The sequence below is a fragment of the Mercenaria mercenaria genome, unplaced genomic scaffold (genome assembly GCF_021730395.1).
Source record: "Mercenaria mercenaria strain notata unplaced genomic scaffold, MADL_Memer_1 contig_1705, whole genome shotgun sequence".
NCBI lineage: Eukaryota > Metazoa > Mollusca > Bivalvia > Venerida > Veneridae > Mercenaria > Mercenaria mercenaria.
The window spans coordinates 1-26510 of NW_026459705.1; the positions used below are offsets into that span (position 1 = coordinate 1).

General features: G+C 34.0%; 1 protein-coding gene across 1 annotated transcript; it reads left to right on the top strand.

Moving 5' to 3' along the window:
* Positions 1-34: 34 nt before the first annotated feature.
* On the top strand, positions 35-26098 carry LOC128551795 (interferon-induced protein 44-like). The gene is made up of 3 exons (XM_053532708.1): positions 35-230; positions 1632-1807; positions 25883-26098. The coding sequence occupies exons 1-3, from the start codon at positions 35-37 to the stop codon at positions 26096-26098; spliced, it is 588 nt and encodes a 195-aa protein (XP_053388683.1).
* Positions 26099-26510: the final 412 nt, after the last annotated feature.

Here is a 26510-nt window from a genome sequence, read left to right on the forward strand (position 1 = left end):
GATCATGATTAACTATTCATCTCATATTTACAGTATGCGTTTATCTAAATTTCAACAGTTCAATCCCGTCAACGCCATAAAAGAAAATGACACCTACTATAGACAGAACCCAACAATGGCAGATAAGATTCATTGTGCTGTATTTGTAATGAGGGTAGATAAACTGGATAATCTTCTACCAGCGTACGAAAAGAAATTAAGACAATTGCTGACTGATACATTGAATAAAGGTACGAATATCATGGTATCTGGTGTAAAGGTAACATGCTTTGTAAAGTGCTTATAAATTATATAGCTTTAACAATATTTAAAGGAAATAGTTCACTGTCTAGCAAGAGCCAAGATATATAATTTATTTTGATTGCACCCGCCGAAGATACATTTCATCCGGTGTGTATACGGCATTGTACCTCCACAAATGGACATTATTTCGATTTGAAACGCTGGAATATATACTTAACAAATTAGGTATACCACTTTTTTGTTGTTATCTGTTTCAAATATTGACATATTTCAATGAAATTTGGACACAGTGTCTAATGATCTGGTCTCGTTTGATATTACATACCAACGATAACAACTGTACCTAAATTTATTGAACCACGACAATTACATTAGTGTTACCCGAAGAAAAGGTCACAAAACGAGTGCAACCGTGTGCTGGTAACTATGTGACAAATAGTGCCATCTGCGGGATTTTATATTTTTTCTGTCCAGTTTACACTCGTAAAGGCCTAATAATGGACGCCCTTATCCGGACATCGGATACCATTCTGCAAGTGTGTATCTATTTAGTAGTTTATCTGATCTGTATCAAAATATATGCGCGAGATCTACAGTGGAGAAATTAGAATGCAATGTAAAGGTAATAGACTTTTGGTTGAATATTCATTTAACTTATAAAAAGATATTTATTTTGTTCATTTAAATAAAAATTATCGATGTTAGTGTATTTGTAAAATCCCTTGATTCATTAATGTGGTGTCATTAACGACGTCACACACCTAATATGATATTTACACGTTGATATTGAATATATTGACCGATATTTCATTCAGTCTAAACAGAGTTTAAAAATGGGAACATAATAATTTGAATTTCATCAATTTGCTTCTGTCATTTAATATTTACTGATTTTGTTACTTTTGATTTTAGAGTTACCTTCTAGTAACCGTGACGGCTGTACGAATTTACGTCCGATTGTTATTGTTTATATGTTTTCATTATCCAAAAAAAAAATATTTGCATGAAAACATTTTTGATCCGTTACCATGAACAGACTCAATCAAACCTAGTCTGCTATTATTCCGCTTGGTTGCATTCTTTGCTTCAAAAGGATCTTTTTACAGATTTTATTGATATCCTTTATATTCTGACTTCTATGAGGGGTGTTCAGTCAGTGTGGATAAACAGAGATCAGCTTTAGAAAGACTTGAAAAACATCATAATAGTTGTTCAGCGACGTAACACATTCTTCTTGGCATATCTTGATTCGTTTAATGCAGTACTATGCTGATAATATACTGACAAATGAATAAAAGAAATCAAGGATAGGATATTGAGCCTTATCAATGTAAAAGTGACTAAAATATCAAAAAATATGATATATGTATATATCATTACAATTCTAGATGTTCCAAGGATTCTGTTGCTGACAAGGTGTGATATTGTATGTGAAGATGTTGCTAAAAATGTGGGTAATTTATATAAAAGCGTCAAAGTCAAGAAGAAAGTCGAACAAGCTAGTGCATTATTTGGCATTCCGATCAGTAACATACACCCGATCGTCAACTACGGAGAAGGACAAGTATATTTGACACCTTCGACATCAATTCCGATCTTACTAGCACTGAGGCAGATGGTGCATTTTTCTAAGGATTTCGTCAGAACGTTTTCTAGGCGAGAAGGACTCCAGCCAAAGGTCATTAATAATAGATATTTTATTTATATGTTAATTATATTTTGCCTTGCTCCTCTCCGTTCTCAATCATCCTACTTTCTGCAGAGTTGTGCTCTATTTCATTGATGTCGTTCACTTTCAGCATACTGTACAGCTGAATTTTACTAGCTTTTTGGACCTTTATTCTGGTATATATTTCGTGTTTGTTAGTTTAGTACTTGGTACTACATAGAACTTTTCATAAAGTTTTCATATTAATATTTAATTGCTCACTGTTTATTCCAGATACACAAGTGCACGCTCGTCGAAAATTTTCAGACATTATTAAATGATTTGATAAACGTTGATATAGTGTATAAACCCTCAATTTGGTTTGAAGTAACGGCCTTTCGCATGCGAAACCCGTGAATTATAGATAACGCATATATATGGAAGCCATGGAGGGACAATTGATTTCCGTACTTCCCACTTCTGACTTCTAACTTTTGCACTTCTCACTTTCAACTTCTTGACTTCCTCCTTCTAACTTCCGCACTTCTGACTTCTAACTTCCACGCTTCTGACTTCCAACATCCTGACTTTCGACTTCTGATTTCCAACTTCCACACTTCCGACTTTTTGACTTCCTACTTCCCTCTTCTAACTTCCGCACTTCTGACTTCTAACTTCCGCGCTTCTAACTTCCAACATTCTGACTTTCGACTTCTGATTTCAAACTTTTTACTTCCGACTTCTTGAATTTTTACTTCCTTCTTCTAACTTCCGCACTTCTGACTTCCAACTTTCTGACTTTCGACTTCTGATTTCCAACTTCCACACTTCTTACTTCCGACTTTTTGACTTCTTACTTCCCTCTTCTAACTTCCGCACTTCTGACTTCTAATGTCCTGACTTTCGACATCTGATTTCCAACTTCCATACTTTTTACTTCCGACTTCTTGACTTCTTACTTTCCTCTTCTAACTTCCGCACTTCTGACTTCTAACTTCCACATCTCGGACTTCTAACTTCCTGACTTCCGACTTCCAACTTCCGCACTTCTGACTTCCAACTTTCCCTCTTTGGAAAGGGAGAAGTGCAAAAGTTAGAAGTCAGAAGTGGGAAAGTACGGAAATCAATTGTCCCTCCAGGGCTTCCATACATATACGTTACATCATATATGTGTCGTAAACCAGACGAGCTGTTAATGTAGGCACATTGCATACTTTTTCAATGACTAAAACGCAAGAATGAAGTCGGATAGACAACTCGTGCCGTTTTCTATTTTATACTTAACCGTATCCACATTTAAATCTAGACTATGGGGGCGTCCTTGGGCGCTTATTCCCCAGATGGAATTGAATCGAGTCGGAGTCGTAGCTCGAGTAAAACGATCTAACACCGGGAACCGGAGGTGGAGTTTTAAAGCCTTGTTTACGGCGCATGTTTACATTTTCGACCGGGGTAAACCAACATTTCTACAAAAGTAGTGTAATTTCTTCATTCAAATAATATTTTATTTGGTCATAAATTTATCATAATAGATGTTTATACCTCGTGTAATAGACTGAATTGTACATGAAAGAAAACAATTTAGATTTTATTCTCGCTTTGATATGTAACCAATGCAAGTCATATATAGCTTTTTAGAATGATTTTGGCACAGACATTCTACATAATTTAGCTTCTCACAATTTCTACTGTACAATACAATACAACATTACAGTAGTCCAAATGAGAAATAACCAATGATAGAACAAGAATTTATGTAGCATTCTAAATAACTCTTAAATTAGCTGTTCGACATTTCTGTGACCATGCTCCAATGCTCTTTGAAATTCAGCGTTTGATGTAAATGTTATAAGTATTAAAACTGCACACTGGTAATTACATTGTCTTGAACATTTTCTTTGTCTCAACCGATGTAAAATGCTTTAGCAAATCAAAGTAATATTTGCCCTATAATGTCTGACTATAATTAACAAAGGGGTGAGTTTGGAAAGTCAAGATGCATCTGCGTGTTGCGAGCTAACCATAGCATTTAACTTTGGAAAATGTTTCTCCAGAGGAAAGTGGGTAATGGTGCAATTTTATATTACCCATCAAAAGACAATCGTTGCACATACAATCAATGATCAGATCATAGGGTTATATTTAAGTCGCATGAAGCTTTGCTTATGCAATTTACAGCAAAAGTGTAGGTATATATTGTGTCATTAAAGCAAATGTTTTTGAATATTTCAGCTTTATTGAAATTACCTTGCTTATTATTTTCAGGTGGCAAACAAAATGACCCAATAAATGTGATATGTAAGTTTGTTATAACCATTACTTTCCACTTACAACATTTATAGTATTAAATTAATCAAATAACTAGCGATCATTGCACGTAAGAGTCTGGCAATAACCATCTAAATTTTAATGATTTTGTATGTTCTAAAAATCAAAAATAAGCAAAGATTTCTTAACAAGACTACTATAATTTTGACATATAAATACGATTATTCAATACACAAGTTGAAGAAAATAAGTACAAGAAGCAGGTCAAATTGAACGACTCAGTTACTCTGATAAAATGACGTAAGTAAGAAAAGCATGCCACTTTTGGGTAAGTGTATAACTTTAAATCTAAGAAAACAAATTATGTTAGAATTTCATGGTATCTAGTAAGACCTATAACAATTATGGAATAAAGTTTGACAGAAAACTGTCCAACTAAGATTCATAGGAAACGAACACACAACTTGATATTATCATAACTTAAATTGCAATTGAAGTACAAACGAATAATTTTAGAGAGTTTAAGAATGATACTGAATGAAAACCGAGTATATCGTGTGCACCTTTTTTAGAAATAACGTGAAAAAGTATTAGAAGTTTTTTTTTGTTTGTTTTTTTTTTAAAGTTCGCTTACTTTATAAGTTGTAATCATTAATCAAGTGTTTCCTTTTTCATATATTGATAACAACTGAAGTTCTTAAATTTGTATATTTTTCAAACTTGATGTTAAAATACTTAACATTACTCGAACACCTTGTCATCACTGTTTTGCCCTGTAATTTTACATCGCTTATTTGCATCAGCAAATGTTGCTCATCGTTTTGAAATTTTGACGATATGTACAATCATTTACACTGATATGTAATACTTAAAGTTGTCCAGTTAGAATAAATCTACGTTCCCGTTACCTTAACGTCGAAATAATTGAATTATTATAACTATGAAGATTTCACTACACACAAGTTATATGGGAAAAAATCTTATATAGAATGATGAAACAACATTTACACATTCCAGATTCCAGTAAGGCTCCTAAACAAAAGAAGCATATCAACAGTCATAATGATTTTATAGTATAAAGTTAAAACACATATAGAGATTATTAGATTACTCTCCAATAAATTTAAATTTAGGTACCCTGTCCTGTCTCTCTTTAATGGCGCATTAATTCGCGACATATAAACTTATTTTTGTAATTTGAAATGTCTCAAATTATCCCTAACATTTAAAATTGTCAAACAAAATTTTCACCTTTATAATCTTCCATTAGTAAAACAATTGCACAGATAGACATTTCACCATTTTTTTTGTGATTGGACATACATCAAAACTTTCTTCTTTATACACAGCTTGCACTGAGCCGTGTCATGTTTAGCTAAAATTTGCATAATGTAATTATACATTTAATATAAGAGATGCATGTAAAAATGAGATTTTGGTGATATTTTGGAGATCTTAACTAGTGATTAAAAGTAGAAATTAAGATCAATATTTCATTCCATGTAATATTGTGTTAAAGGGAAATGCAAAATTTTGCGTAATTCATCATCCATCCGATCTCAAAATGTTCAAATTTTGAAGAATGACTAGCGTTCTACAGTGTACAGTGTTAGTTATTTTGACAAGTTGTAGCGTAGAAGCTAACGCGTTTTGCATTTTGGTGTTGCTTATGTAAGAAAATGTTGTTTTGCAAAATGATGTTCGGCATTTCAAACGAAACGCCCAGTTGGTAGCCACATGAATAATCCTTGCGCAGTGTTTGGCCAGCCAGGTTTCCTGTTTGTAAAAAAGTATATTGCTAGTTCAAACTGAAGAAAAAAACGTACTCGTTTATGAAAATGCGATTTCTTTACAAAATGAATTTAAGGAGTATTTACATGTAAATGTACATAATAATGTTGATATAATGCAAAACTGTACTTCTTACTCTCACCTCCTCCGCCGCTGCAAAAATATTCTAGTGTAAACCTGTAATATATCTCGACTGATCTAAGAATGTGTAGAGCTATTGCACTCACCAGTACGACGGCGTCGGGGTCGGCGTTGGTGTCACCGTCCACGTCTTAATTTGGTTTTTGTTTGTAAGCTAGTATCTCAGTAATCACTATGGGACATAATTAAAACTTTACTTGTATACTGTGATAACTTAACATACAGTACACATCTTCCATAATTCTGTTTTGTGTGATTACAAACTGATGCCTTTTTTCGACGTAGCTACTTTTGCTTTTTTTGTATACATTGTAAATTAGAAAATGGGAATGGATTGAAACTTCATACATTTGTTCCCTGTGATAATCTGACTCCGACATGCAACATAAAAGTTTCATAATTATTTCGTTTTCACAAAGTTAAGCCTTTTATCCATATAGCTTTCATAGCACATTTCGCATATTCTTTGATTTTGACGTCGTGTAAATGATAATGGTAAGCCATTAGGACTTCGAATGTCCGTGATCCACTTTATTTTAAAGAACATCTCCTCCTAAACTAACCAAACGTCACAAGAATGTTCCACGGATGCTCCCCTTTCAGATTCCTTCAAATCTAGGTCATCCATTTAGATTTCAGATTACCATGGCTACAGAAAAAGAACTTTCAAAACCCATTTTCTCACAAACTGCTTACACGAGTTAAAGATATAATAGTTTTCTTTAAATGCCTTTATGAAAAACTCTTCGCTGAAACTGCTTGCCCAGTTTTAAAATAATTTCTCAGCATTGTTCTACTAAATCCTTCAAATAATTTTGCGTCATTGACAGGGACAGGGCTAATTTCTCCTATAACCTTTGAAATTCTTCTGATCTGAAACTGCTGGCTTGGTTTCAAAATATTATCACAGTAATGTTCCCTTACCAAATTTCTTAAAACATTGTTTGGTTTTAAAGCAATATCTGTAGGGTAACGAAGCTAGGTTTTCCTATATACATGTAGCTTGATATGAAACCACTGGCTCAGTTGTAACACATTTTCACACAGATGTTTCTTGACTGATACACTACCATATTCCTTCAAACTCCACCCACTTTACCCCCAAACCTCGCCTCAAGCCCAACTCCACATTTTTTTACATTTAGTTTTTTTTGTTTCTTGATATATCATATCATTGACCCTTGCCCTCATTATCTTAACTACTCCACACCGCACCCCAAAACAAAATGACTTTTTTACTAATTTTTGGTGTTGTATCTTTTTCTCTTGTGTCATACTTGAACCTCTTCCATCCCAACCCCTACCCTACCCCAACAAACAAACAATGTAAATACCAATCCGTATTTCTTAAGTGGAAACATTAAAATATTCCTGTCAGAAAACGCTGGCCCTATTTCAAAATAATTCTACAGATATTTTCCTTGCATGACCCTCTATCAAAACTGTTCTAGCAAGCCGTGGAACTCAGGGGAGCGATCTAGCGTCATCATTGTCGTCTTTCTATGATATACACACGAGGTGCAACTTCAAACGTTACGTTTATAGCCAAAAGATTGCATTAAAATACAAACGTACCTCTGTGGGATTATTTAATTGGTTTCTACATAATTTGTATCTCTCCACATTGGAACTGACTTGTTATTCATTTATTAAATAAAAAACACAATAAACAATCCAACTTAAAATATTTTTGTCTAAATACAATATCACATTTCATTCCATTACTTTTTTGTTCTAAGAATTCCATTTCCTGCCACTCAACCTTTAACAAATTTTCATGAAACTAGAGAAACACTACATTTTAAAGAATGATGCATGCTCCAGTAATGAAGCCGACAGAATAGTTTGGAGATGATATTACATTGTTACAAACAAATGCTACCATCAGTAATTATTATAATAGTAGCTTAATCTGGGATTCTGTATTCGTCTCGAGTAGATTTTGCTAGGTCGGATTGCAAGAGGCGCGCAACCGCTGGGTGTGATCCGTCCTGACAAAATCCACGATAGCTCAGTATAAAAAGATCTAGCTACAGTTATAATGACCCTTATACCTATTGTTTTGATATCGAACGAAATTTTCAACGTTTATCGATGTTAAAATAGAATGAAGTGCAATTGTTGCGTACGATATAGAACTGTGTCGGGTCATACATATCGAATGAAAGTAGTGCGGTAATAACAAAACAATAGGTATAATACGGATGTTTTTTCTGCCTGTTCATATTTAGTTAGGTATTTTTTTTTTTTTGACAGAATTTATATAAGTATATAATAAAATAAAGTATATTTTATATATGATTAGAAATATCTAAAGAAACTAAATCATATGCATACATCTGACAAACAAACCATGCAAATAATGCCAAATATGCGTCAAACGAGCATTACCATCACAGATGACTATAGAATAACTGCATACATGACATTTTCGGGGATTTAGGGTTTTCTTTTGTTTTGTTCCGCTAAAGTGTGTTAAAAGTTCATTTTATTTTGAGTTCTTTTCTCACATTTAACTGTATTACTATAATTCTAGGTAGCAAAAGAAAGATATTGCAATCCAGAGTTCGACTCCAACATTGACATTCTCCGAATTTTCCTTAAAATACAAAACGTACCATGTTGATGAAGAAAATTCTACAACGACCTTTATCAGGGTGAATTGACTTAAACATGCAGTTTTTTTAAACAGGAGCATTGTGGATATAAAAGAAATAGATTTGTGACAATTCAAATTAAATTTGTACGATGGTCAGTCCAGAAGTAATGTCTACCGTGCCTGAGAAGATGTATAAAAACGAAATTATCAAAAAAATACCTAGGTACATTGATACACTTGCAATGTCTGTTGAAAACATAACATAGATTTATTGCTTACAAACAAATATATTAACATGGAAAGAAAGCATAGCAGCTATGATCGCCGCATGTCACTGACACTCTTGACGTCAGAACTTGACATTTTATTGTTACCAAGCAGTAAAAGACGACACAGCGAAATTTATTTTGCGAGAATGTCACAAGATTAATATCATATGAGGTACATCATTTTGATGCAAGTTGGTGATTGTAAATGTATTGTTGTCTTTCTGATTATGAATGTGTAATCTTTGATGTTTTTGTTGTTATTATTGTTGTTGTTGTTGTATTTAAAACGAAGCAACACAAGAAAATGGTATTTATCCGCGAGTTTCATCAATTGAAAATTAGCTTACATCTTGATTTAATTTCTGTAATAATACTATAGACAATTGACATAATGTCATAACTTTTTTATCCAAATGGAATATTATTAGTATATCTATCATTAATTTCATTTGTTCAAACCATTCTGTTCGAGGTAAGCATTGTTTATTATTCTAAAGTAAAAGAATTAGACCTTGTATACTCAACAAAGAGTCATTTGAGACCGTACCTAATTGAAAATATAAAAAGATGATCTAGAAGTTAGTCAGCAGAATATGTACTAAAGCTTCAGAGTTCGCACGAAAGGTCCGTCGTCTGTCCTGGTTAATGCTTGATTCCTCATCTTTCCTTGTATTTCATATTGTAAGAAATTGCTGCATGCATTACTTAATGTTAAGTAACTAAAAACAGGTCAAGGTGATATCAGATTTCATATACAATTGTCTATCAAGATTTTTTATATATGATAATTAGTTGGATATAATTATTCTGCAGTACAGCATGCAGATGTTAACTTTTAAATACGGAGAATATTTATGTACATGTATTATAGTAAGTTCGTGTTTGATTCGTAAATTTTGATCAGTGGTTTAACGACACAGTTTTGAAATTTTCATCCCATCAATGATGCTTTTTGTGAGATTTTGATTGTTTTTGCGATCATATTTAATAAAACTGACATATCACTTGGTAATTACCATGCAGTTAAGACATTATTGCTCTTACAGTTGAAACTCGTTTTCCAATGGATTGGGCGTTTTGCATTAAATTCGACTTTGTCAAGACACTTGGTGCGGTTGTTTTCGCTTAAAATATATACATTGCATATATATTTTAGGCAAAAGCCGTTCGTTTATTACTGTATATTTGCAACGCACGGTCCAGCCATTGTGTAGGCACAAACTTTTGAGGTAATTACATAAGAATTTCACAGACGGGACGTAAAATTTACTTCAACAGAACCAGAGTCACAGTGACTTACACAAGTGAAATACATTCATAAAGAAATAATTTTGACGCACTACCAAGGCTCAACTGCTTTTTATAAAGAGGTGATCGTGTACGTCAAATATCGTTAAGTAAAAATATCATCATTTTGGTCTTCACCCTTGTTATTCGGATAATACGAAGTTCTGTGATAATTCCAAAATGCTACTAACTGGAAATGTCAAACTTGGTATGGACATTGTTTTTGTCAATATTTTCTAATTACTCATTCTGATTGTTAAAAGTATTATAACTGATTCAACATGGTTTAGAAGCTGTACCATTTGCACTAAGCAATTTGCATATGGGAGCTATTGTTCAGTATGGAGAGCCCCAAACAATGTGTACATTTTGATTTTGAGAATGAGCTTGGCGATTCAAAGCGTTGTCAACCTCATTTAATGAACTTCCGGTAATGAAAATTACTTAATATTATTCAGATATTATATAAACAATGACATGAACATGTTCAAAAGTCTTATTTTAGATCAAATAACCCACATTGACAAATATATCAGCATATGTAGTAGTCGATGGATACTGACCCATGTGTTCAAAGAAATTTCGGAGATAAATTCCGAAATGCTATGAGAATAATAACCAATATTGTAGTTTGTAATTTTGCATATGCTGTTCTAAAGGTACCGATTGTTGTATGTTGAAGAAATATATTCATGAAATGTGGTAATTAATGGCTGTAGCATGCCCAAGTACTGCTTATACACAAGGTCAGTACCAGATCTTTCTGAAACATTTTATCTAAAGGGTAAATGTCTATATCTTTGTAAAATTCTGTTTAAAAACTCAATTCCTCTGCCAGAAGGTTCATACGCTCACACGCCTGTATCTTTTCTGCTAGAGTTTGGTAAAAAAATAAACAAGCCAGACCAGGTGAATTTAACAACACCTGAATCTAAATGTGCTGAGATTCCACAGGGGGAGTGGGTACACCCATATTTAAAAAATAAGTATGCTAGGGTTCAGTTAGCATTTTAAGAGTGTGAAAATTATGGCAATTTAAGAGGTCAGTTTTGCTGGACTATGTTGAATACTGCTGTGAATTCATTGAAGAAGTACATTCACTTAACTTATAATAGTTTGATATTGTTCTTAATAATTTAGTACACTTGTAAACTTTTCCATACAAAGTTTTCCCCCATAGAATGTTTACCCTACCATAATTTCATCTATAATACAAGACTCATACATTTCTGTACTGAAATACAAAGAGTTGGTCCCAGTGTACAGGAAGATCTACGTTCATTAACTTAATATTTGTTCAATATCCTCTTCCCTCTTCTTCTGTAAGTTCAATACATTAAGTTGATGTTATAAATTGTAACTTAGATCATTTTTTTTATAATTCTTATGTTGCGAGAACTCCACTGGCTTCCTCCGAAAAACCTAAATCTTCAAAAGAATTCATCTGTCATTTTGTAACATTTTGGAATTATCACAACATTTCGTATTATCCGGATAACAATGGTGGTCTTAGCACTATGTCTATATAAATGGAAAATATATAGATTAGAGTTTGTCGCGAATTAGTTAGATTCCGCACTTAACAATTTAAAATGAAGCATATTGCAGCTGCTGTGTTGCTGTCTGTTTGTTAGATCTATGTTATCATTATTGCAGTCTGTTGTGTAATACATATTTCCTATGTTCTTTGAATGCGATTTTTGATCTTGCTTTTTGTAAATATATTCTAAAAACATGTATCATACTGATATCGTTCTTGGTTAAAATTGTTTTTTAGAATATGAAGTTTAAACGGACTAAAAATTGTCATTTTAAGACGTTTTGCTGTTATCAATGAATCTTATTAATGTTTGATTCGATATAGTGGTACTGTCTGGGTACGTTTATCTCAAGGTCAATGATTTACTTACATGTATTGGATTTTTTTATGTAGAAAATGTAGAAATTTGCTGTATAAGATGATATTACCATTTAACACTTAACACATTTTCTAACGCAGTACTTAGTACTAGTAATATCATAAATGTTACCTGATGTACAATCCCGAAATTTAGACTATGTACCGGTATATTATGAATTATATCTTATAATTTTACCCATTTCAGGACAACATCTCAAAGATGTCTAAATGTCAAAAGAACACACAAATGAATTGAATTTTTGACAGGACAATTTGATTGCATTGTAGTAAATTTCTTTAGAACATAATTGAATGATGAATTCTAATTTTATGTTCGTACAGCAAACATAAATGTGTATTATTTTATTCTCATTTGTTTCTTTAGGTTGAGCTTATTATATTTTAGTTTGTTTTGCTGTGCATTGAAGTATTTTGACTTCAGACCTTAAATTGTGTATACCAAAAGTTTTAATTGCCTTTTGTTGGGACGGTAGACACCATAAATAGAGAACACACCAGCTCCATGTAATGATTCTTTCGGGCAGTTTTTTTGTTGGTTAAGGTCAAAGTGGCCGTAAAACTGAAAACGCTTTCTGACCGATAACGTGAAAATGCTAAGGTTTAGAGTGGTCAAACTCCATAGGATAATTGTCAACAGCTATTGCTATTGGACTTTACATATAACTCTAAGATGAACTCGAGATTGAAAACAGTTTCTGATCCATCTGTGGAGAATATTGTGGCATACTACTGCCTAATTGCTTTGGATGATTGTTTGTGATTGATAGATGACCGATTGTTGTAGGGTTCTGGTGGATTAGGCTTTCAACCTAATAACATTATTGTCAATAGATGACCCCTATCTTTTCGAGATCAAGAGGTCACAATGACACAGAGGCTACAACGGAAAAGGATTTATAACATGTGGCATATTTCCATTCAACTTCCTCAGTAGCCCTTTTCGCTTTATTTTCCAGTAATTAGGTGAAAGAATACTTGAGGCTGAAGTAAGGAAGGTTGGGCATATGTATTTTAAAGCCGTTTACAAAGTTGGACGTACTTTGTTGAAGGATAAAAACGCGTAATATCTATAGTATTACTCATTTTACTTCTCACTTCCATATATTGTCCTCTTGTATGGTAAGACTTGCTACTTAAATATTTAAAGGCTAACAGGCATTAAATAGCTTTGTACGCTTTCCTATACAATTTGGCCTAGAAATAATAAAAGCTAAAATATAATTCTATGATAGACAAATTACGCTAATATATCTACAGTCGGAGATCTGGCCATTTCTTTTTGTTTGTTCTTTGTTTGATAAATGACAGAACATGAAAAACAGCACTTCTAACCGTCTGCTGAGTAAACTATTAATTTCGTTCTAAAGGGTGGATTCAAGGAGTGGGAGTGTGTGTGATGTAGTGGGGTTGTAGGGGTATTCATAATTGTTTAAGTGCTTTGAACGGTTAAACTTTACAGCAAAATCCAGGATCCGCCCCTGGTTGCCAGACAGATATATCAGTATATCAGTAGGAATAAGGTTCAATCACTAGCTCATTTATCACAATTTCGGCGAAATATAATTACCTAAGCATAGTTTGGTATTTTTTGGTAAATTATATAAGATCACTCATTGTAAAAAAAATAATTTCTTGCATGTAAAAATTCACGGTTTTGATCAAAACGTGTTGTTTGTTGCGATTTATATTCGTGAATTGATGCAACGAAGAAATCCACTATGAAAGGTCATTTTGTAAACACCGAACCGTTTTATTTATTTTACTTTTTTATTTTATTCGTTTCCGAGTTGGCTAGGGTTTTCCGATTTACCCTGAATTTTGATCAAAATATAAAAGCATAACAAACTAAAAAGGAACTTATATGAAATGATTTGATGATGGGTGAAAATGATATGTAACTGATTGGTAAACCCGATTGATATGGGAATGTGATCCATAAAGAAAGAGACGAATTTGAAGAATGCCACATTGTTTAGGAATTTCACAATGATCCTGGAAGATTTGTAGTGATGCCTTGCTTTAGTAAAGAAAAAATCAACAAACTAATAACGGTAAAACCGATGGATGCTTCTCAAATTATGATTATTGCATATTCAAAGCCCAAAAGCAGAATTTTACCGATTCAGCACTTACCTCGTCTTAGAATACAATATGCACATCTCCTCTTGGGAGTAAAGCTTTATGTGAACGTTCGCTGAATTCCATTCAATGGTTGCCGTGGAATACTCCGGGCAAGTAATGGTTCTACTAATGAAACAATTCAATAATCAAAGAGCACTGGCTCAGTGAAAACTCGTATTGAGTTTAATGAAACGTGTTAATCATCTTCTCTTATGAATATAAACTCGATTTCGTTTAAAAAGCTAAAATGATCCAAAAGTTGGCTAATCAGCATGGTGTTCATGGAGTCTTATAGTCATAGACATATTTGTTCGACATGAAAGGCAGGTTCTTGACTAACTCAATCGTTTTTTTTTTTCAGATATTAATTTGCAAATATAGGAGAAACAAGTAACTACACTTCCAGCATTCGGTCGAAATAAAATAACGAGATTAACCGTTACTACTCTGAGTCAGAACAGATTATCTTAACAACCAATACCGAGCTAAGAAACAGCATATTTGGCTGCATAAACAGATACAATGAAATCATTAAACGTCTGCAAGCGAAATAGTAACATAGTTACTCAGTTTGACTGAGTCTGTTCATAAGAGGCTAAGAGGCACTTCTACCAGCCTAATTATACAAATCTTTTGCAGAACTCCATGATCTCATAAGGACCAACAAACACAACAACAATTGTTGTTAAATTTACAATTTTCGCACATATTTTATCTTCGTTTATCAAGAACCTGAATTGAAAGCACATTTTTTTTAAATTTTTTTTTTTATTTTTATTTTGCTCGGTTTAACGTCGCATCGACACAATTACTGGTCAATATGGTGACTTCAAGCTTTTTGTTGGTGGAGGAAGACCCTAGCTACCCTTTCGTTATTATTTCATCACGAGCGGGCACCTGGGTAGAACCACTGACCTTCCGTAAGCCAGCTGGATGGCTTCCTCGCACGAGGAATTCAAAGCCCCGAGTGAGACTCGAACCTATATCGATGAGGAGTAAGTGATTGGAATTCAGCGATCTTAACCACTCGGGCACGGAGGCCCCCTTTCTTTTTATACCCCCACCAAACATGTTTGAGTGGGGTATATAGGAGTCAGTTTTGTCGCGTCCCGTCGCGTCCCGTCCCGTCGCGTCCCGAAATCTATTATCTCAGTTATTACCAAATGGATTTGATTCAAACTTAAAATACATGCTCCACCTTATCACCCACATCATGTGACACAAGGTGCATAACTCTTGACACCAAGCTTTCATGAATTATGTCCCCTTTTACTTAGAATTTAAGGTTAATTTTGTTGTATTTTCATTATATCTCAGTTATTACTAAATGGATTTGATTCAAACTTAAAATAGATGTTCCACCTCATCACCCATATCATGTGACACAATGTGCATAACTCTGACACCATTTTTTTTATGAATTATGCCTCTTTTTACTTAGAATTTAAGGTTGATTTTGATGTATTTTCACTATATCTCAGTTACTACTGAATGGATTTGATTCAAACTTAAAATAGATGTTCCACCTCATCACCCACATCATGCGCCCACATCATGTGACACAAGGTGCATAACTCTGACACCAAGTTTACATGAATTATGTCCCCTTTTACTTAGAATTTAAGGTTAATTTTGTTGTATTTTCACTATATCTCAGTTATTACTAAATGGATTTGATTAAAACTTAAAATATTTGTTCCACCTCATCACCCAGATGATGTGACATAAGGTGCTTAACTCTGACATAAATTTTTTATGAATTATGTCCCCTTTTACTTTAAATTTAAGGTTGATTTTGATGTATTTTCACTATATCTCAATTATTACAAAATGGATTTGATTCAAACTTAAAATAGATGTTCCACCTCATCACCCACATCATGTGACACAAGGTGCATAACTCTGACACCAATTTTTCATGAATTATGCCCCTTTTTACTTAGAATTTAAGGTTAATTTTGATGTATTTTCACTATATCTCAGTTACTACTGAATGGATTTGATTCAGACTTAAAATAGATGTTCCACCTCATCACCCACATCATGTGACACAAGGTGCATAACTCTGACACTAATTTTTCTTGAATTGTGTCCCCTTTTACCTAGAATTTAAGGTTAATTTTGATGTATTTTCACTATATCTCATTCTGATTGGCTTAGAGCCAAAGGGAAGTAACCTTTTTTTAACTTTTGTACTGAGTTTCTTCCCCTTAAATTCCAGGAATTAGTCTATTTTTAGAAATCCTATTTTTAGATTTTCAATATTTTAGGTATTTTTCTAACTTTTTTATTATAAGTCCTATGTAAAAAGTAAAAACATTTTTCAGTGGTAACATGTGTCGGTAAGACACTTTTTTGTATTCACTTTTAGTGTATCTCTAATATTAGAGATTTAATATATTTACTAGTATTACTATACTAGTAATTCTTATATGTGGAAGCCCAGGATGAAGTACTCCAATGTATTTTTAAGATTTCTTATGGTTGCCATTTTTCTGTGACAAGACCGTATGGTGGGGGTATGAGTCACTCCTGTGACAGTTCTAGTTTGAATAAGAGTGACATGGAAAATTAAATTAAAGACAACGACAGATGCAAGAACGTGATAAAATCGTGATTTCATCTGTCAAATATAAAATAATGTACTCATATTTCTTGAAAATGATATTATGTTTCTACATATTCTTTTTTGGCACCATGTATACTAAAGTGAGACAATAATTTATTCTATCAGTTTGGTCACATGTCAATAATACTGTTCTCGATACTAAATTTGGCCATTGTAGAGAGAACAGTCTGCCAGCGGACAAGGGACCGACATTCTGGGACACTCGTTTGGAGGGAATCCGGTGAGTTATATGACCTATGTCTTTTATATCTTGAGCAATGAAATGAACCCAATCGCTATTGTGACTTTAACTTAAGACTATTTGATAAATTACGTTTAATAGACGCCGCAGCATCGAGACAGATCACTAGTTTGGATTCTGACAGGGAAAACTCTCGTTTGCACTAGTTAGCAGAGCCCTTCGGAACACTAAATTTGCGAATAGACTAGCTCGTATTCAGATGTTGATAAAAGAGCCCTACGGGTCTATGAGTATATCGATCTTACAGAGCAAAGATTGTTGCTATTTCTGAAAAGATCTTTTCTACAGGTCAACGATGTTTAAATCTTGTGGAGGCGGTTATTTGACTATTTTCAGACAGTGCACCCAAACGCTGCCTTATCCCTAATTTTGACTAGGACTTGGCGGCCAATGTATAGAGGGTTGCCTTTAACCAGGCATGGGGAGTCATTCTAGTACAACACTTGTTTCGACTTTACTCATACCGTGACGTTGTCTGGGTGACCATTAACCTTATACCAGTAGAAAAGCGGGTAATATGACATCTTAAGATTGGAGCTGGACTGGAGGTTTCTTATTGTTTCAATTTTCAGATAGTGTGCCCACAGCGCTGCCACAAAGGTCTTTGTCTGGTTGAATGGTTGTCGTATATAGGGTTGTCCACTACCAGACTAGAGGGTTTTCATTCTTGAAATACGCTTGTTTGGGAGGGATAACGTCCCCGCAAGGGGTTGGACGCTTACGGAAGACACATAGATAGAATAAAAGGGATGAGGCCTTTTGGCTTTACAGTAGTAGTGCGCAAACCGTACAAGACCCTAAGACCTGGTGACTGACAACAGATGTTTGACTCTAAGAGGCCAGTATGGTCAACTGGCACCAGGCCAAAAAAAAAGCCTACTGTACAAGTTATACCCTAGTCCAAGGTATATTATATGAACCATGGTTATGAACGGGAATGTATACTAACCCATATCAAAAGTGCATTTCTAACCCAAAACGCGCAGTTCGGTAAAATGTGTACAAAGGATATTGAGCAAGGGGTAATTTATCTTCCATTGTGTACCGGTCATATTCCTCCAATATTTTTTATCTCGGAGAAATTACGCGTAGTTCATAGTTACATCAACGTTACAGAAAAAAAAAACTTTCGTAATAAAGTTCCTGTCTAGATTACAAAACCATTCTGATTAGCTGATGTGAAAATAAATGTTGGTCGTAATTTAACTACACGTGTACGCTAAAATGTGTATATTATGCAGCAAACGTGTGTAATGTGAATTAAATAAACAAATCAAATATGTATCGACGTATGGCTTCAATTTCATTCATCATTTCGACTTTTATTGTATAGCTGTGAATATTTCTCTTAACATGTGCTCACTACTGTGACATCTAGACCGGATGTTCAATATGGAAGTTCACGAAAGATTTTTGTAAAAAGTTGACGAAAGCATTAAATATGCGGAGTATCTCTGCAATGTGAAAAGTTGAGCGACTGGTGCTCGATGGAAGATAAATTACCGCATGTAAGGTCAAACATGGGGCGGGACGTTGTGAAAAGGATTCCCTCCATCAGGCGCATTTCTTGGGAAATGCATGTTTGGAAAGAAACATGCACTAGGGATGGGGCATATATTGCCTTTAAGATTTACAGAAATCGATAGCTATGCCTTACAGGACTCTAGCTTGTGGTAAGACCGTGTGGCCGTTTTAGAGGTTGATTAATAAATGGGCACCATAGTGACTATCCCGAAAAATCTCTTGTTTAAACTCAAGCGGGTCTCAATAGTGGGCGGAGGAGGTTTTGGGGATTTTTTTATTTAGTTAATTTTGGGCGTAGCCTGCGCTGAGTTTGGGATGTCATTCTGGTATAAACTCTCTTTTTGGAGGAATCCTGTGCGCGGGATGAAGCGGGAAAGGCATCCGTTTAAATATTCGTGTTTATTTTTTCTATGGGACATTCTGTTAGTCTGTTAGACTCACAGTAACATGAAACACTAAAGGGCTTGGGGATTGGATGGGGAAAGTTACCTGGCCCTTAGTTTGGTAGGATAGATAGTTAGTTTGTGAACGTGTTAGTCAATGTTTTTATAACAGGACATTTTTGTTATTCACGAGAGGGCCTTTAAGCTGGTCATAGCCAGTTTCGGTATGTTTCATTTTCGATCCTTAGCGCCGCCAAACGCCCTTTAGAAAATAATAAATGACTAGTGATGCTAAAAACCCTTTTAATCAGTTAAGGTGACATTCAATGTTTTAATAAGAAACATGAACACTATTACTACCATAGCATTATTTTAAAAATAATAAAGAAGATAAAGAACAAAAACATGTACATGTTTCCCAGTCACATATTATTACACAGATTATACAACTCATGCATTTGAAAGACATTATAGATATTATTCCATTGTTTAGATCAAAGCTTAACTCTTTTAGCATAAAATATTTTTTTCAAAAAGGAGTAAAATGATATAATTCATAAAAAATGTAACATATCAGAATATTCTGAACAATCGTGATTGACGGTCATCTAAGGAACATTTGTGTAAACAGTGATATCTTAAAATCAGTCTCTGAGAGCTTCCACTATACGCATATGGGAAATTATATGAATGATGTCAACAGTTTACGAAACTTTCCCCAAAAGATACTTGAAGAATAATATTATAAAAATCAAAAAAAAGGGGATAGCTTTAAAAAAAAGTTAGACAAGAAACTGCAACTAAAATGGGCATGTGTACATATGTTGAGGTTGATAATATTTACTAAATTGAGAAGTTGATTTCACAACTTGCTGATATGATATTAACAAGTCCGAAAAAAAAATTCTTTGGAAGCAAAGAATGCAACCAGGCAGAATAATAGCAGACTCGGTGTGTTTGAGTTTGTCCATGACGGGTAATGAAACACCTTAAGCGAAGCTCTATTACACATCAATTGAATTAACTCCATGTTTCCAAAGAACCAGGAACTATAACAACACTGAATTCAAGTACAGGAAGATCTCTTACAGCTGCCACACGGCACTTAAAAATTGCTGTTGTGGTAGGTAATAAAACCTTTAAAATGATTCTTTAAAAACAAAGAATGCAACCAAGCAGAAATACTCGGAAATACTATGAAAGTCCTGACAATATGTGTGTGTGTATTTCATGTTGAAAACTCGAGCAAAACTAACATGAACGAAACAAACATTTCAATATATTAGCTGTCCTATCATACGTAACCTTGATCTAAATATAGGAAGATGAATTCTAAGCATCACGACATTGTCATTAATATTTATAAGTAAGGACAAAAAAGTTATGCCTTAAGACTAGAACGTGCACTATCCGAGACCCTTTTGACCCTTCGGTTATAGTAAGTCCAAATTTATAACGAGCGTTTTTCTGTCATTTTTCAGAATGTAACAAATCGTAAGTATGCATTAGAAAGCTAAGTGTATTTTACCAAACGTAAATTCTTTGCTTGTGAAATATGATTTAAGTTAGTTTGGAAACAGGTTCCCTAACTGTTTCACACCAGTATTTATTTTGATCATTTTTTATAAAGATGATCTGATTTAATATTAATACTTCTCGAAACTATATTTTAAAAAATGATTATACAGTGTAGATACGGCAAGTCGATTGAAATCAAAAAGGTATGGCACGTGTATATTTAATCAACTGTAACAATATTTTGTTATATTAAAACATTTTCAAATTTTAACATAACATTTTTAATATTCTTTCTTTTTAGATCTCAAGTCATATGATAATTTATTAAAAAATTGTCTATGGAACTTTCTGAAGATTGCACCCTAATATATCAAACAAAACATTGTGCTTTTAATGATTAATGTACACAGCTTGAATTGCAAATAACAAAACTACATGATGCGGTAACACAAATCATACAGCCCGTGTTTTGTTGTCCCTATATTTCGAATTAAATTGCACACTTTTAAACAAGTTTCTAGTAGCGAGAAATATTGTATCCTGAACAACGAATTGTTTATCCAAAGGTGATGCAATATGGAATTTAAATCTGTATTCATACAGCATGTTTAGTTTATGTTCATAAGAATTAACATATGCCTTGTGGGTTCGAGCCTCACTAGGGGCGTTGAATTCTTCATGTGAGGAAGCCATCCAGCTGGCTTACGGAAGGTCGGTGGTTTTACCCAGGTACCCGCTCGTGATGAAATAATGCTTGACCATTTTCATCACATTATTGCTAATACTGTTTTACTTAAGTTCTTCAGTTTTGATCAGATTCGAGTGTTAAACAGTATACAACTGTAGAAAGTAGGTCGAGTAATAAAGCGTCTGACTCATCATAGATGTTGGAGTAAAATTTGCGCGGTGTAACTAAATTATGTCAAACGTCACTAATTTCACTAGATACGATACAATGCTCGGCCACCCATTTATAAACCTTGTTAAAGTTAATTATTTTGTTTTTATTATGTTTTCATGCTATTAAACATATTTTTAGAACAAATTATGAATAAAAAATCATTATTTCGGTATTTTTGATATAGTTTATTACACATAGAAAACCTACACGTATTTCAATTCTTACAGTTTTCTTTCAGTCACTCTAAAACACTTTACAACAGTTATCAACATTAATACAATAAGAATTTTTTTTAAATGTGTGAATTTAAATGAAAAGCAAATAGTTAAACTTAACGCAGGGTGCGGGTGTGGCACATTCGCGGTGCGGGCTACTATTTACAGTGGCAACACCAATGGTGCCGATGATATGAGGCAATTTTTGCAGTAAAAACATATATTTTTCGCATATTTTGTATATAAATCAATAGAGTATACATTTGTGCAAATATTTATGTAAAAATTACCCTGTTGAACATTTTTATCATGGAGTGCAAATATCAAAACTCTAAAAACGCAAAATGACAACTGTCATGATCGATCGTTTACGTCTGCAACAGAAATGCAAGTGCATTGCCGTCGGATTCGACCCCATTTGAATTGGCGTGCATAAACCAAACAAAAACACTGAAAGCAAGGTTTACAAGTTACAATTATGATTAACAATAAACAATATTATGCTACTAAACCCTAGCACCACCACTGAAAAGTGGTGATAAGGAAAGAAACTGTCCGCATTTCCGCGCTAGACACTTTCGGCTATTGAATTCATGTACTGCTTCCTGGAATCTTGTCAACGTGTGCAAATTTATTTCGCTAAAATTACGTATATAACTTTAAAAAAACGAAACACAGCTGTATACGTTTTAAAATAATCTTGATACAAACTATATATCGTATATAAAAACAAAATGTTCACTCACTAATAAAATAAACTACAAATAAAAATGTAAAATGTGATGTAGAAGAAAAATCACACAAAGACACATTTTTGAAATCACAATTTCACTGGGTAAACTGTTCCAAATTATTAAACTCCAAATATTTTATAAGCTAAGGGATGATATCGAAATACAACGAAATACAATTTCATTACTAGCAGTGATTTATTCCTCAAAATGTGTGCTTGCAAACAGTAATATTTATGTTTCTAAAAGCTTGACGACTAGATAAACGTAACTTTAAGATGGTATGATACATCAGTTTATCTAAGCAAAGCACTGAAACATGTATAAACATGTTTAATATGTGGTGGTGATTGCTGCGATGGAGAATCGCTCTAATAAGTTTATAAACATCAATAACCACGTACAAAACACTCTCCAGAAGTCCATATGATCGACACAGCACTTTGAAAAACAGAATAAATAGCCACAATAATATTCTTGTTGAGATTGTTTTTCCTGGTACAAGCATTTAATACAGAAGTTTTAATTTGTTTATTCCGAGAGTTAATCCATTCTGTTGTAGAGATCAAAGTATGCCACACTGAAGCAGTCAGCAAAATATGGGAACAATAGTATTAATTATACACTTCAAATTTTAACAACGGTAAGCTTCATGCTAAGTCGCAGTTTTGTAAAATATACTTACTATAAGAAGTTCTGTAAAATTTAATATCGTTATGCATGCTTTTAAAAACGTAACACAAATTTCAGATCAAAGTCATCAAAAGATATTGCCGTTCCTGTTAATTGACAATGTAGTAGACGATGTATATAATAATTTATGATTATATAAATTAATGCTTGTAAAAAAGCAGACTTACCAACCAATTCCGTTTTATGGATTTCGTGCCCGTACAAGCTGAAATTTTAATAAAAATTCCAAAAATACGTAATGTTCGAACTGTATGTTATGGAACATTACTGAGGTAAAAATTGCATATTTTATTAGGGCACACGCTACTATCGTCGGACATTTTTTGCGAGGGAAGGGGGGTTAACATCGCATCGACACAATTATAGGTCATATGGCGACTTTCCAGCTTTTGATGGTGAAGGAAGACCCCAGGTGCTCCTCCATACATTATTTCATCACAAGCGGTCACCTGAGTAGAACCACCGACCTTCAGTAAGCCAGCTGGATGGCTTCCTCACCTGAAGAATTCAATGCCCCGAGTTAGTACTATCGGACAAACTAAAAAAAAACAATTTCACAACTGAAAATTCATCTTGCATTCCTACATGCTTATGTCTCTATGTGACATTCATATGTTTACATAATTCCTTGTTATTTGTCTACTATATCCAGACTACTACTCGCATGGTTACATCGTGCTTAGTCATGGATTTATCTTGCTTTCGGTCAAGCTATGCGACAAGCTACATTCGTCGTATCGCGTGTGGTAAACTTACTTAGTTCCTTCACCATGTATCTATGTTATATACTCACTGATGATAGGAATACAACTTGTCCCTTGACAGTGTGAATATGCACACTCGAACTCATGAACAGTTGACACATAATTATATTCTCAAAAGTTTAAGACATGCGAGCACATGTATACACTTTTCCTAGTTATTATGCAGAGTGCGGCATATCACTAAATAAAATGAGGTTACCAATGTGCAGCTCCCTTTATGGTAGCAGAGGGTACTTTTATCTTCATGGGCTATATATTGAATATAGAGAACTAAATTATTACTCATTTAATGGGAATGCTTTTGCCTACATACATTTCTCCCTAAACATGTATTTTTAATGTTGATAATGTGGATTTTATATTGAAAAATGCACACAGGAACACGCAAACATACGAACACACGCACATACACACTTTTACCTTTAAATTTCATTTGGCTATGACGAAGCAAATTAGATGAGTTGCTTCTTACAGCTCTAAGGTTGCCATCCAGATTACCTATAGATGGTTAACGACCCCCATACCCGAGAGACTGTCTGGTGGGGAACCTGCATTGCGGTAATCTCCAATCATTGAAAAGAAGCCGGTAAATGACAACAAAATAAAAGTAAATGATTTCACAGACGTGAGAGTGTTAAATTGATAACTATTCAAGCTAGGGTTGCAGTTATCTGTGCTTCCTCTGTTTACTATTTATCATTGTGTAAGGACACTTGTTATAAGTTCTTCAACAGATGAAAAGTATGAACAAGTACAGAGACGGGATATAATTCAAAAGTGGTATGGTTTCAGCGCAGGTTACCCTTATCCACATTATAACAAATTGTTCACAATTTCTTCTGAATAAACAGTTGATCAATAATAACAACTATAAAGTCAAAACAATGGAGGTAATTAAAAAAGATAATTACAGAATCTTTCTTGAAATTCCCTTCAAATGCCGCAATTATTACACGAAATATAAATACAGAATTGGAGATCATTCAAACATTATCAAAGAGGTCTGGTTCACATGTTCAGCACTTTCGCACATTATATGTAGTTTTGTTTTAATTCCCTATATTCGTTGCAAATTATTCTATCGGGCTGAACAGTAAAAACGTGAATTTTTTTAAAGACACTTAAAACGGAGTCGTGGTTCTAGTGGTAAGTATTATCTGGAGGACTGGATTTCTTTATCTCCTTCCCGCTTTTCATTGGAGGGAATAAACATTGATACAATCATGCAAAACACAAATTCAAGTCGGTCAACTGAAAACAGAAACATGAACGTGAAAGAGAACACCAAGTATGACAAATTTTTAAACTGAAGAATGGACAAACTAAACGGAAAGGATCAGTAAATCTCCCTCATATTGATAGACTTACTGCTTGACGTAAGAATATACAATAAAGTCGTACCAATATTTCAAAGTCCCAAAAAAAGCCATGTTAGAATCATTTGTATATATTGATAATTTAACAAATAAGCATAGATAGACTAAGTACTTGAATCCCTTTTCATGCTACCATTGCTACAATTATAGTTGAATTACTGTTAGAATGAATTCATTTTGTATCCAACGATTGATGAAGACACATTGAGGATTCAAATAACCTTGATTAGAAAGCTATAATTGCAAGTACGCTGACAGATATAAATTATTGAAAAGAAGACGTTTTACATTCATAGACTAAAGAAGAGTTGCTGTATTGTAAAAAGATTTTAAGCTTTAGGACCAGCGCATAGAAGTTAAACTTTTACGAGAAAGAGAACGGGCACTTCCCCTGTGTCATGTAACTCGTAGCCTGACAATTTGGGGGTCATATATACAAGGAGGTACAGAGACTAGTGGTTTGAACGTTCTCTTGCTGTATCAGAAGACGCTGTGACTGAAGATAGTTTGAGCTTCAGAAACGGTTCGAGACATAGTTCCAGCTGATGGCTTCAAGGCGAAATACGATGTGCAAACGCATGAATTGTCAGGTTCACAGCACATACAATTTGTTGTTTAGATAGAGAAGGAATACACTGAATGTGATAGGCAGATGTTTAGACGAGAGAAAGACAAACATAGGTTTGAGACTCAAGAAGCAGAGAAGATACGATCATTTGAACTTATGCAAGCTGACAAGAAAATGTTAAACAAACATGAACGCTTGAAAGAAGACAGAGTCTTAAAAAAGAAGGAGTTGGGACTCTTGAAAATAAAGTCTGAATCCGAGATTTAGTCATTGATAAAGGAACTGAGCATCTGAGCAGAAAAACAGTAGGACCAAAGCTACCGAAGTTCGAGGAAAGTAAAGATGCTTTGGATGCATACCCCGAAACGATTTGAACAGTTGCTTAAAGCCAGGAATGGAAAAAAGAGAAATGGGCTCTAAACCTTAGGTCATTAGGGTTATGAAAAATAATTCCTTACACAAAAGGCCACCACAACGCCCAGTATGGCATTTTCATCTCAGCCACAACAAAGAGAAAGGCCATCTTGTAAAAAGTCTGTATGTTTCTTATGTAATAAGGATGGTCATATACCACGAGCATGTCGAGACAAAAATAGGTGGAAGATAAGCGTGTCTACCAGTAGAGGAGCCTATTAGAAGAGATAGGCATGGAATACAGGATTCTACACCTAAAGAATGG